This window comes from Fukomys damarensis, unplaced genomic scaffold (genome assembly GCF_012274545.1).
Source record: "Fukomys damarensis isolate Sample0158 unplaced genomic scaffold, DMR_v1.0_HiC HiC_scaffold_37, whole genome shotgun sequence".
NCBI classification, from domain to species: domain Eukaryota; kingdom Metazoa; phylum Chordata; class Mammalia; order Rodentia; family Bathyergidae; genus Fukomys; species Fukomys damarensis.
This window is the reverse complement of record NW_022900949.1, coordinates 49387752-49400584: the sequence shown is the minus strand read 5'-3', so window position 1 is coordinate 49400584 and position 12833 is coordinate 49387752. Positions and strand designations below refer to the sequence as shown.

At 36.6% G+C, this 12833-nt stretch overlaps 1 protein-coding gene across 2 annotated transcripts in view; it reads right to left on the bottom strand.

Annotated features, from left to right (window-relative positions):
- Positions 1 to 12833, bottom strand: part of Ppp2r3a (protein phosphatase 2 regulatory subunit B''alpha) — a 145825-nt gene that overhangs the window by 71674 nt on the left and 61318 nt on the right. For both annotated transcript variants that reach the window (XM_010625509.3, XM_019207668.2), the window contains one exon: positions 9034 to 9137. In XM_010625509.3, coding sequence (XP_010623811.1) covers positions 9034 to 9137 — 104 coding nt within the window. The remainder of the gene's footprint in view (positions 1 to 9033; positions 9138 to 12833) is intronic.

Here is a 12833-nt window from a genome sequence, read left to right as displayed (position 1 = left end):
ACTAGAGGTCCCAATTGACCCAGCCATCCCTCTGCTGGGTATCTTTCCAAAAGAATTAAAAGAATCATACCACAATGATATATGCGCACCCATGTTTATAGCGGCACATTTTGTAATAACTAAAACTTGGAAACAGCCCATGTGCCCATCAGTTGGAAACTGGATAAAGAAGATGTGGTTTTTCTGTAAAATGGAATACTACTCAGTCATAAAGAATGAGAAATTAGATTCATTCATAGGAAAATGGATACATATTGAGGATATACTCCTAATTGAAATAAATAAGTCACACATGTAAATACCAAATACTTTCTCTGGTGTGAATAAACTATAATAGTACATAAGATCCTAATGAGATAACTGACCATGTGAAATAGGAAGAAAAGGGCTAAAGGTGTAGGGAAAGTGTGAAGGGTAAGGGAAAGGTAATAAGGGAAAAGAAAAAAAATATGACGAAATGAAAAAATGGAAGTAAAGTGTTTGTAAATGGGGAGGGGAGGAGGGAGTGAAGGGAGGGCACGGATAAGGGGAAAAAAATGAGAACCAAGACCTGTCATGTAAGGGTACAAGATCCCAGTAATGAATGTAATTGTACTGTATACTTAAAATTTACCAATAAACTCAATAAAAGAAAAACAAAAGAAAATGGATGGGCTCACAGCACAAAGGCAGTGAGGTCTTTGAAAAGAAGCACTTTTACAAAAAGAAAAAAAGGATAGCACTTCTGAATAAACACTGTAGCAATATGACAGATAACAGATACTCCAAAAGGACAAAGGAAAATCAGGGATGTGAACTACAATTTTCTGTCAATGCTACTGGCTGATAAACTCTATATGGCAGGTAAAAAAGATAAAAGTCATAAAAGCTGATCATTACACTTTTGAGGCAAAATAGTATTTTTAAATAGACAACACACTGATATGACAATATGAAAGTAAAGTGTAGTAGAGATGGACCAATAATCCTGACTCTTTTGGAGAAGAGTTTTATCTAAAAACTGGTAGTACAGGAACTTAAGTAAAAAAGCTATGGAACAATGTCTTTCCCCTAAAACTGTCTTGTAAGAAAAATATCACAGAATATATATGAAATAGGCAGCAGCACAGGGAAAGCAAAAAAACAAAAGGAGGGGAGAAGACCTTTAAGGTGTTCATTCTAAAATCACTGGAATAGATGCACTAAAGCTTCAAACCCATGAGCAATCTGACATGAAGGAAATTACTTCTCTGTACTGTATCTCTTTAGTTTTTTCAGATCACATAGAGCTTGTTATTGAAACAAGTCAATGCAATATGTCTTACCCAAATGTTTTAATTTGGTATCATTACCTGCCAGCTATTTTTTTGTATTTAAAATTTTAAAATATACTATACTTGGACTTAGACTGATTTATGCAAAGGCTTAAATTTGTAAAAATAATTGAAAAACTAAGCACATATATTCCAAGGTCAGTATGGTAATTCAGGTTATCATACTTAGTCTCCCCACATAGCCATACTTGGGTATACGCTGGCTTTTAAAAGGCATTTCAAGAGTTCAAGGATGATCTTCCACTAGAGGGCATCCAAGCCATTTTAGTATCTGACCATAATGCCTTAATACAGACACATACACACATAGATTTTTTTAATGCAAGAAAAGATAAGGACACGTTCATACTATATAATTTTGTAAGCAGTTTTCTGCAGCTACTTCAAAGACTGTGCTTCATGTTCTTTCCCCTTTTGATTTTTTGCAGAAGTTGCATTTTCCTAGAGATAAAGTAATTCATCTCAATAAAGGAATACAACTATTGTGGCTCCCACTGCCATGCTGTTCTATCTGCCAACATAAATGGCCACTCTACCTCCATGACACATGGATTTAACAAAAAAAAACTGGATGTGATTATCATTATTAAGCAGTTAATTGCTGGTAAATCAATTTGGACACCAGTTTTCCTTTGCTATTGTTAGTCTCAGGTCCACAGTGTCCTAGAATATTAAAAATTGAATATAAGTGGTTGCATTTCTTGTCTCTAGCTCTAACATTCCATATGATAGATTATTTCCTTTTTATCCATTTCCTACTTTGTTCACAGATTTCTTTTAAACAGTCATTTATCACTTTCTACTGTGTTTCTAGATTGTTAGTTTTGCCAACAATGCTGACCTCAATGGCTGAAGATTTGTCTGACCAGAGCTTGGTCATATCCCCATTCTTTTTACTCCTGGTTTAACACTCCACAACAGTGGCCTTTTTAGAGCCGTGCACCTACCAGAACAAAAGAAGAGCTGAATGGAAGTTAAAACACCTACAAATTTTAAATTCCTAAATTCTAGTATTGATATATGTTGATTAAAAAAAATTAGACCACTCAGCTTAAATCCCGGTCTTACTGGTTGAGAAAGGAGAGAGAGTCAAAGCTAATTTCCTCAGTACTCTGGATCTAGGCTCTATTTTCTTTCCCCCAGGTTTTAGTGTGCCAGAAGCACCAACTAAAAAATATCTTGAGGGCAAATGACAGTTCCTCTGCTAGTTTATTCCTGTGCATGAGTGCTTTTTGCTATTTCTAGCCTCCATGGAATACATTTGTTTTATTAGCCATATGTTTTTAGGGAGCTATATCCTATGTTTTATCCTATTGTTTTCTAATTGCTATAGAAGAGGTGGAACAGTATGACTATAGAACTGTAGGGACTATAGAACTTTGAAGTGTTACCCAAATGGTGTATGAGTGAGGGTTCTTTTAGGGCCCCTAAAGTTACCCCTTGCTATTGGGATAACTCAGAAATGTTCTATGAACAAAATAGATAAAATATACCAGGACAATATAAGGCATTTGTAACTTTGGGCTTGGATGTGGTTCTTCAAAAAAGCCCATTAATTAGCAGTCTTTAAAATTTTTATTAGTACAGGTTTGCAGTACATAATGATTATATTACTTGTGGAGAGCTGGTATGTGTACCTATCATGGCTTGTATGTAGATGTTCCCCTTACGTGGTCATAGATGGAGCTTTTTGGGGGGTGGCTGGTTCTAGAGTATGTGATGCTAGGATCAAGGATATGACACTGAGATTGATTCATGGTGTAATGCCAGTATTAAGGTTGTGAGTGCTACCCACCCTTAGGGATAGTATATAAGGGATAGCTTACTGTTGTCACTTACTGTTTGTTATTTTGCTGCTCTCCTGCCTTCTGCCTGCAATGAACTGTTTCTTTGCTGTGATGCCCCTTTGCCAAGCTACCCAGCCTTGGAGCCAGCCAACTATGAATGGAAACCTCTACAAAATGTGAACTACAATAAACTTTCCTCTATTAACTTTGGGTGTCAGTATTTTGTCTTAGCAATGAGAAAATATAACTAGTAGTTTATACATCTTAATTCTTTTACATCCCCTTTTGCTTCCTTCTCTCTACCTCTTGGTCTTCTTCCCATTTGCAAAAGAAGTAGCTCCCTGTTTCCTATTATCTATCTTTTATTTTTGTCTTTATTTATACTTTGGGGTTCTCATACAAGAGAAATTATGTAATATTTAAGCTTATATATCTCACTTATTTCATCTAATATTATGGTCTCCAGTTGCATCCATTTTCCTACAAATTACTCAAAATTTATCCTTTATAACAGAGTATTATACATAAATACCAATTTTCTTTATCCATTCATCTGTAATTCCAAGATTAAGCTATATGAATTGTGCTGCAATAACATGGGTATGCATATATCACTATAACATGATGTCCTTATTTTGGGGAGATACCTAGAAAGATAATAGTTGGATCAAATGGAATTTCTATTTCTAGTATCTTGGGGAATCTCCATGATTTTCATAATGATTGTATTAGTTTACATTCCCACTAATAATGTAGAAGCTCCCCCATCTTGTTAGCATTTGTTATTTGATTTCTTGGTGATAGTCTCTGAAGTAATATGGAGTCCTGGTGTTGTTTAAATTTGTATTTTTCTAATAGCCAATGATGTTGAACATTTCATGTATTTACTGGCCATTTGTTCCATTTGTAAATTTGTATTTTTCTAATAGCCAATGATGTTGAACATTTCATGTATTTACTGGCCATTTGTTCTGCTTCTTCTGAAGTGTCTATTCATATCAGTTGTCTTTTATTTGGCAAAGTCTCATTTTTTTTTAGTTCTTTATATACTCTAGATATTAGTCCAGAGGTCCAAGGTGTAGCTGGCAAATTTTTTTTCCCATTCTGTAGGCTGTCCCTTGGTTATTTCCTTTGCTGGGCAGAAGCTGTTACATTTTCTTTGTTCCCATTTGTTGATTCTTGATGTTAATTCTTGGGCAACTGAGGTTCTGTTCTGAAAGTCCTTGCCTCTGACCATAACTTCAAGGGTTTTACCTATTTTGTCTTCCAGCAAGTTAAGTGTTTCTGTTTTGATATTTAGATCTTTGATCCATCTTGATTTTAGTTTAGTACGTGGTGAGATATATGGGTCTAGATTCCATCTTCTGTATGTGGATAGCCAATTTTCCCAGCACCATTTGCTAAAGAGGCTATCTTTCCTCCAGCATATGCTTTTAGCCCCTTTACCAAAGATTAAAGGTCTGAATGTATCTTGGATTGTTTATGCCTTCTCTATTCTATTCTATTTATCCACATGTCTGTTTTTGTGCAAGTATCATGATGTTTGTTGTTGTTTTATTTTTATTTATTTAGTTTTTGGTACTGGGGATCAAACTCGGAACCTTCCACTTGCAAGGCAGGCAGCAGAACCACTGAGCTAAATCCCCAGCTCTGTTTTTTGTTTTTAAATCACTGAGGCTTTGTAATGTAACTTCACATTTAGGATTCTGATGCCTCCTGTTTTCCTCTTGTTGTCTAGAGAGTCTTTTGGTGGAATTTTTTTTTTTTTGCTATTCTGGGTGCCTTCTGGTTGCATATGAATTTTAGGATTGTTTTCTCATTCTGTGAGGAATGATGTTGGTATTTTGACTGGTATTGCATTGTCTATCAGTTTTAGGAAAATAGCCATTTTGACAACATTGGTTCTGCTTATCCAAGAACAGGGGATGTCTTTCCTTTTTCCTTTTCCCCCTGTACTGGGGATTGAACTCAGGACCTCGTAAGGTAGGTGCAGGGCCACTGAGCTAAATCCCCGGCCCTCCATTTTCTGATATCCTCTTTGATCTGCCTTTTTCAGAGTATTATAGTTTACAGTATAGAAGTCTTTCATTCTTTGGTTAGGATAATTCCTATGTATTTTTCTTGATGCTATTGTTTTCCTAATTTCTTTCACGGTGGGTTCATTATTGGTGTACAGTAATGTTACCGATTTTTTTGTGTAATTTTGTATCCTGCTACACTGCTGAATTTGGCTAGTCTAGGGTGTCTTTTGGTGGAATTTTTCTTTTTGGTTTTCTGTGTAAAGGATCAGGTCATTTGCAAATTATGGTAACTTAACTTCTTTCCTATACGTATCTCTTTTATTTCTTTCTCTTGCCTGACTGATCTGGATAATGCTTCACATATTATATTAAACAGAATCAGTAATTGTGGATATCTTTGCTTGTTGCTGATTTTACAGAAGCTCTCAGCTTATCCCCATTTAAAATTTGGCATGAAGACTGTCATAAATGGCTTTTATGAGATTGAAATAAGGTCCTTCTCTACCTATTTTCTTCAGTGGTTTTTAATCATGAATAGATGCTAGATTTTGTCAAAGGCTTTTTGCACCTATTGAATTGCCCATGTGAATTTTGTCCCAACTTCTTTTTAATGTGGTATATTACATTTATTGATTTACATATGTTGAACCATCCTTGCATCCTTCAGATGAAGCCTACTTGGTCATGACGTATGATTTTTTTTTTTTTGATGATTCACTGCACTGTTTGCCAAAATTTGTTGAGAATTTTTCATATCTACATTCATTAAAGAGATTAGCCTATCATTTTTTTTTCAGTTGGGTCCTTGTCTGGTTTTGGAATTAAGGTAATGCAAGCTTCCAGGAATCAGTTTGCAAATCTTCCTTACCTTTCAATTTCATCAAAGAACTTGAGGAATATTAGTCTTACACCTTCTCTGAAACTTTTGGAATTCAGTGTTTTTTTCTTTTCTTCTTCTTTTTTTTTTGAGTTAGGGTTTTGCTGTGTAGCCCAGGCTGGTCTTGAAGTTGCAGTGATCCTCCTGCTCATGCATCACCATCCCAAGCTTAATGTACTCAACAGAATTCTTTATTTCTATGATTCCCGTTTGGCACCTTTTTTTTGATGTTTAGTTCTTTGGTAAATCTGTCATTCATGTTTTAAACAGTTTTGGTCAGTTCTTCTAATTTTTGTTTCTTCTATAACTCCAATAGTCAGTTTGCTTGTTAGTTCGACTATCCTTATTTCTCCATTAATTTTTTTTTTGGGTGTGTGTGTGTGTGTGTGTGTGTGTGTGGTTTTTTGAGACAGGTTCTATGTAGTTGAGACTGACCTGGAACTCACTATGGAGCCCAGGCTGGTCTTGAACTCACAGCGATCCTGCTGCCTCAGCCTCCCCAATGCTGGGATTACAGGTGTGCACCACCACACCCGGCTTTGGTTTGATGGTCTCTCCCTCCTCCATATACATGCCATTAGGTAGGTTGGGAGGGGAAAGAAGGCAGGGAGATGAGAAAACAATAAAGAAAAGAGAAAAAAAAATAGGGAGAAAAGAAAGTTAAAAAAAAAAAAGAAAAGAAGACTAAAATAGGGAGATCAAAGTGGAAAAAACTTAAAGAATAAAGTAAAGTAACAATAATATTAACAAAGCAGCAAAAACCAGAAGAAAAAAATGATAAGAAATCAAAACAAAAAACCAAGATACTATAAGCCAGGTCAAACAAATAAGCAAGGAAACAACCATAACATCAATTAACAAACAAACAAAAAAGTGTCATACAGTTGTTACATCATTAACCCAGACTGTCCATGTCTACACAGCACCCCCTACACTGGAGTCACACAGTCTGATTGTGTGTAGCCAAGCAGTTTCTCACTGTGGACCAGGCAACTGCCTGCCCAAAGCAGTCAGGGCTATTGCTCCCTCTGGACCAGTGTCCTGGTTGTAAGCTGTGCTCTGGGTATGAGCAACTGCAGGCTTTCATGGTGATCTCAAGATCCAACTGCCTCAATTAATTTGGAGGAAGCAAATGGGTACAGGTACATGGTATAAGCAAATGTGCCCTACTCCCAGTTCTTCAGTTTTCTCTCAGCCTCTACCAGAGACCTCTCACATTCTCTTGTTTCCTTCACTGCATGGTAATTTCTGTGCCTTCCCTCCATAGGCTTTCCCCTCCAAAGGCTTTCCTTGCCTACTGTGTGGCCAGAAGACCTCAGGCACTATTCTCCATCTCTCTGTCCACAGTTATGTGTCTCAGACCCATCCGTGAAACCTAGGGCTGCCCCTGGACTTAGCAGAGGGACCCCCTTTGCCTGCATGGGGTGGGGTACAGGACCTCAAATTATCTTAGGCCTTTCCTTTGTTTGGGGAAGCATAAGGAGAGTACCCACTCTATTCTGGCTCCTACAAATTGCCTTTTGATTTGGGTACCAGTGTCTGCCTTTCCTTTTACAGATCTCCCACACTTCTCTACTCCATGTACTTGTCCCAGTCCCAGGTCTCCCCGGAGTTCCCTACCAGGAGGTCCCTGGGGGTCCATGGAGGAACCTGCCAGAAACTGAAAGTAGTATGCTGAATGCCCAACAAGCACAGCATTCCCACTGTAAGAGGGGAGAACGAGTAACTTATTTTTTTCTGTTGGACAAGCCTCTCTCTTCCCATAGACTTGCTGCTAGCAGGTCCTTTGGCACTATTGTTTTCAGGATGCATTTTGTCTTGCCCTGTTCTGCTTTCAGCTTTGCTGAATCCCCAGCTCACATGTATCTCACTCACCATGCCTAGTTGGGAGGTCTGAGTGATTATGAGCCTATTCCATTACCTAGGTCATTACTGAAGGGCTAGCTCTCTCCCTCAGTCAGATCTCTTGGGTCTGGTTTGGGTACCATGATCCAGCTGTTTGGTTTTCCTTCATACATTCCCTAAGCAATGGATTTTGGTCCAGTTAGAGTCTCCTTTATCAGACCCCATCTTTCACTCCCACCTCAGGGTACCTGCTTTTATCCAGTGCTAATGTGGAGATATTTACCCTTGTTGCCCTCTGGATAGCCATCTTCTCTATATAGCCTGATTGTTTTAGTACTAATATAATGAAGAACTTGCTGAATTACACTTGATGCTAGATTTCTAAAGCCAAGAATGCATTTACTAATCACATACTATGTTTCTCAAACATGCAACGAAGAGCCTTTAGGTGGTATGAAGGAATTATACAAAATCTGTTAAGTTGAATTCTACTGATATTATACATTGCTTTTAAATAAAAATGATAAATGAAAAGTATTTCCAAATAGTTCACCAGGAAAAAGGATATGTATCCCAGAAAATGTGAGAAGAACATGCATAAAGAGGAGTTAGGGGTTAGTTAAAAGAGGAAAAGAGGACAAACTTTGATATTCTCATAAAATGTATAAATATACTAAGAAATAACACCTAAAGCAAGAAGTGAGTAAATTGGGTTTGAATTCAGGAAAATTTATTACAGCTAATATTTAAGAATATCTTGATAAACATACTAGTTCTTTGTTCCTTAACTGGAGTTCTCAAAAATGATGATTAAAATCTATTAGACTTATGCTATTTTAACAAATCAACTACATATAAATCTAAGATAAACTGTATGAAAATAAAATATTTTCATGTTTACTTTTATGTTATTGCTGTCAGACTCAAATCCTGAGTTTCCAATTTAACTAGTAAAACTAAGAAATTTTCAAATAGCTATTAGGTATTTCTGCAGCTCTACTGTTTAAAGACATGTAAGATAAAGGCTTATGGCAAAGAACTTTTGTGCAGGTAAAAATTACTGTGAATCACTGAATTTTCCTTACTGAAAAAAGGACAAAAGGAAAATGAATAAAATAAGCAACTTTAATAAAGCATGTTACAACACACAATTTTTTCCCCAGCTCAAGAGTGACTGGTCACACACTTACCTTCTCCATGTGGCAATAAATGACTGTGCTGACACAAATCCTGTCTTCTCTCCCCCTGCAGCCCTAAACATGGGGGCTTTCCAATAGAGAGGACAGCCACAGATCTGCAAATAAAAAATAAAACAGTGGGCCAACAGACAATGACACGGCCAAACAAAAGGTCTTTGTGTGGCTTTTACCATTCTTGCCACAGTGGACAGAAGAATCCTTAGGGGAATACAACTGGGGTTGGGGCAAATACATCATGTAGGGTAGATTTAAGGGAGGAATGAAAGACGGGAAATAAGAGGGTTATATACATATTTTGTGAAGAAAATGGAAAAACACTTAGCTTTTCCCCATGTTCATTTATAGTGATACTCTCAGATCTGATAGTAAAGAAAGCAGCTTCCCTTTCTGCTACTGTTACATCATATATTTTCTACCTTCTAGGAAAAAATAGAAATGATTGAGTATAATGGTTGTGCAGAAAAGTGCAGTCACCTTTATTATTGGCCACATGTTATTAAAACACTACTATGTATTCTTTTCCTCTCTTTTGTCTAGTATAAAATCTTAAGTTCAAGGACCAGAAAACTCTAATTGGTCTGTTCAAGAAAATAGCTATTAAATGGTTATAATTCAAGTAAGTGACAAAAGGTAAAAAAAAAAAAAAAACATCATTTATGTATTAAAAGTCATTTATATATCAGAAGCATATTATAAAAGCCTTAGTAAGAACTGGGAAAAAATTTTTAAAAATACCTTAAAAAGTATTGACTTTTTTTCTTTAATAAAAGAATCTTCTTTCGAATAAAAAAAATTGTTTTACTGTCTTACTCTTGTAAGAGAGTTCTTACTAAATTTACCTGTTTTTTCCTTAGAGGGAAAACTATTTTCTACAATTAATAATATTTAACTATTAGAAGAGAATTAGTCTCAAAATCTTCCTAATTTTTTTACATACACATAAAATATGTTCCAAAATCTAGAACTCTTTAAAGAGTCACATCTAATCTCTGTTGAATTATCCTTTTATAGAAGATTCTCCTTTGGAGGTGGACTAGATGTGTATCACATTAAGTTTAGGTGAACTGCTTCTGGTGTGAGGCCTCAGTGCACAGAGGATCCCAGAGGAGCTTGAAGACTACCTCATCTGACTTTAGTTATCCCAAGAGACTGCTCAAAGCTGCTGCTGGTTCTTGCCAAAGATGAAGACACGGAAAGAAAAAGGCAAGCCATGGGAGGTAAGGAAAGGGCAGAAATAAGTGGCTGCTGCCACTGTGGCCAAGAAAGAATGTTGTATAATCAGAGTAAAGTTTAAGATTTCTTAAATCCAGAGGTTGACTATCTCCACTGAGATCAAGAATGAGGGAAAGGTATTGCTTAGTAACCACTTGATTTTGTTTATTGTATAAATTATGCTCACCAAAGTACAAAGCTCACAATTCATACACTTAGGGTGTGTACAAAATTCAGTTTCCCTAATTCCAGTCCAGTCTTTCATGTTGAATAGGTTGCCAAGGAAATGCTCTTAGCTGAAGTGACTGGCTATTGCAACTTCTGGAAAAGCTAAAACAGTAGTCTATACTGTGGAGTTGGGGAACCCAAACAGTACAGAGAAAGACTACTACTGGCTTGTCAAAGGGCCTGAAACTTCCATCACCAGAATTGCTTATGAATTCTTTAGAACTGGAAAGGATCAGAAGTCTTCTACCTTGACATTGGGAAAGTCACCAGCCTCAGATAAAATACTCCCAGGGTCTGTCTGCTTACCACACACTGTGGGGCAATTTCCCTATTGAACAATTTTCAGCCCCTCGTATAAGGTGTTTTCTTCAAAAGACTCTCTGTTAAAGTGTATGAACTTATGGACCAAAGGAAAAACTCTAAGATGCAAGATACATAAGGAAAATATTTTGAATAGACTAAAGGTCAGCCTTTTCTTATACCGAAGTACCCTGAGTACCCAAGTGTTAGGCAGTTTGAAGATAGCAGGCCCTTGGAGAAAATGCCAATGGGGGAAAATGGAAGAGGTAGGCAAGCAAGGGCTGAGGACATTAAACTTTGACTATTTAAAAAAATGTATGGCTGGCCTGTATCTATGTAAAATCAAAGAATTAGACAAGGGGAGCCAGGAGATCAAAGAGAACCTAAAGAATAAATGATAATAATCTGAAGGCAACAAAATATAATTTTTATTAACACAGGTGAGAACAAAGCAGTGTGAAGTCCTTTTTTTTTTTTAACAGAATTACCATGCAGAAGAGAGAGAGAGAAGGTATTTTAATTCTATTTTGCAGAGGAAGAAGTTCAAGTATAGCCAGAAGAGAAGTGACAGAGGGCTTTACATGGTTCAGAACAGAGCTTTATTCTTTCTCTTCAACTTTCTGCTAGAGGATAAAACTTCATGATGAATCTTCTGGCCCAGTGTCTAACAAATGTTTTCCCGTTACTGAGATTTTGTTTCTATTTTGTTTTCTACACTACTTTTTTCCTTCTTAGGTTCATTCTCCTTTTGTTTTTTTCTCCATTAAGTACAAACTACACACCAAGAACTGAACCAGACATAGGCATTAAAGCTCTCTAAGGCTGTCTGAGGTTTAAGATGAACAGGATAAACTATACCGACAGATACAGATTTCATAAACACAATTGGCTCTGCACTTAAAAAACAGAGCGCAGTCTTTATGGCTGTACTTACATGCCACTTACATTGCAAACTGAAGCTGGTCTTCCAAAGAACTTTATAAACTATAATAATCCATAAACATATTCACTTACTGCTTTGATGGTTTCACCCCCTGACCCTAAAAGGGTACCTCTCTTCTGCCTTTCATAAGTTAACGTGTTGTAAGAATATGGGCAGTATGTGTTGCACGCAGTATTCACTGTTTCCTGGTCTAAACAAAACAAAACAAAAACAAAAACAAAAAAACCCATTCACAGTTAAAGAATGACTGGAAATAAGGGTTACATAACGAATGCTAAGAGTGTGTTACAACCAAATAAAAGCTGGATTAAACAAAAACTGGCTAATGGGAAGACATGTTTGAATCAATTTTAAATAAATTGTTTTAAGAATAGAGAGGCAAAATGGCTGGGGATTTAGCTCAGTGATTCCACTGCCTGCCTCACAAGTGCAAGGTCCTGAGTTTGATCCCTGGTACCAAAAAAACAAAAAAGGAATACAGAGGCAAAATATAAAATGAGCTGGTTCAGTTATCAAAAATAAAACACAAACTGACATACTCATGATAAGTTTTGAGGTCATCATATAAATCCTTATTTTTATATGCAAAGCTAGTTTTAATTTTTTAAAGGTATGAGCAATTTCTCTTCCTACCTGACAAAGACTTAAAATACAGAACACAAAAGCTTGGCTTCCATGAATGGAATTTAGGGCTATAATCAAGTACAATTTAGGTAAGTTAATCAGTCATATATATGTAAAATGGCTATTGTGCTACAAGATTATTAGGTATTAAACAGTGAAGTGTTATGTAAATGACTATTACTTGGCTAATCAAAATAGTTTTCTACCTTAAAAACTATTCATGTTGTCAACTTGAACACTGACAATTATCCTAACCTACATATAACTGGCAAAATTCTTCTTTTTACTTCTCACCATCCACAGACTGATCTCCCTGCTTCGACTAGGATCTTTCCTAACCCTCCTTGGACTCCCCTGGAGTTGGGCTTTCTGCTTTCCTCTCACTGAATCTAAGGAGTATAACTAGTGAGCCAGTGAGCCATGAAGCAAGGCAGGGCTATTACACTGGGGGCAGGGTGGGGAATCAGAAGGATGGAGAGGTACA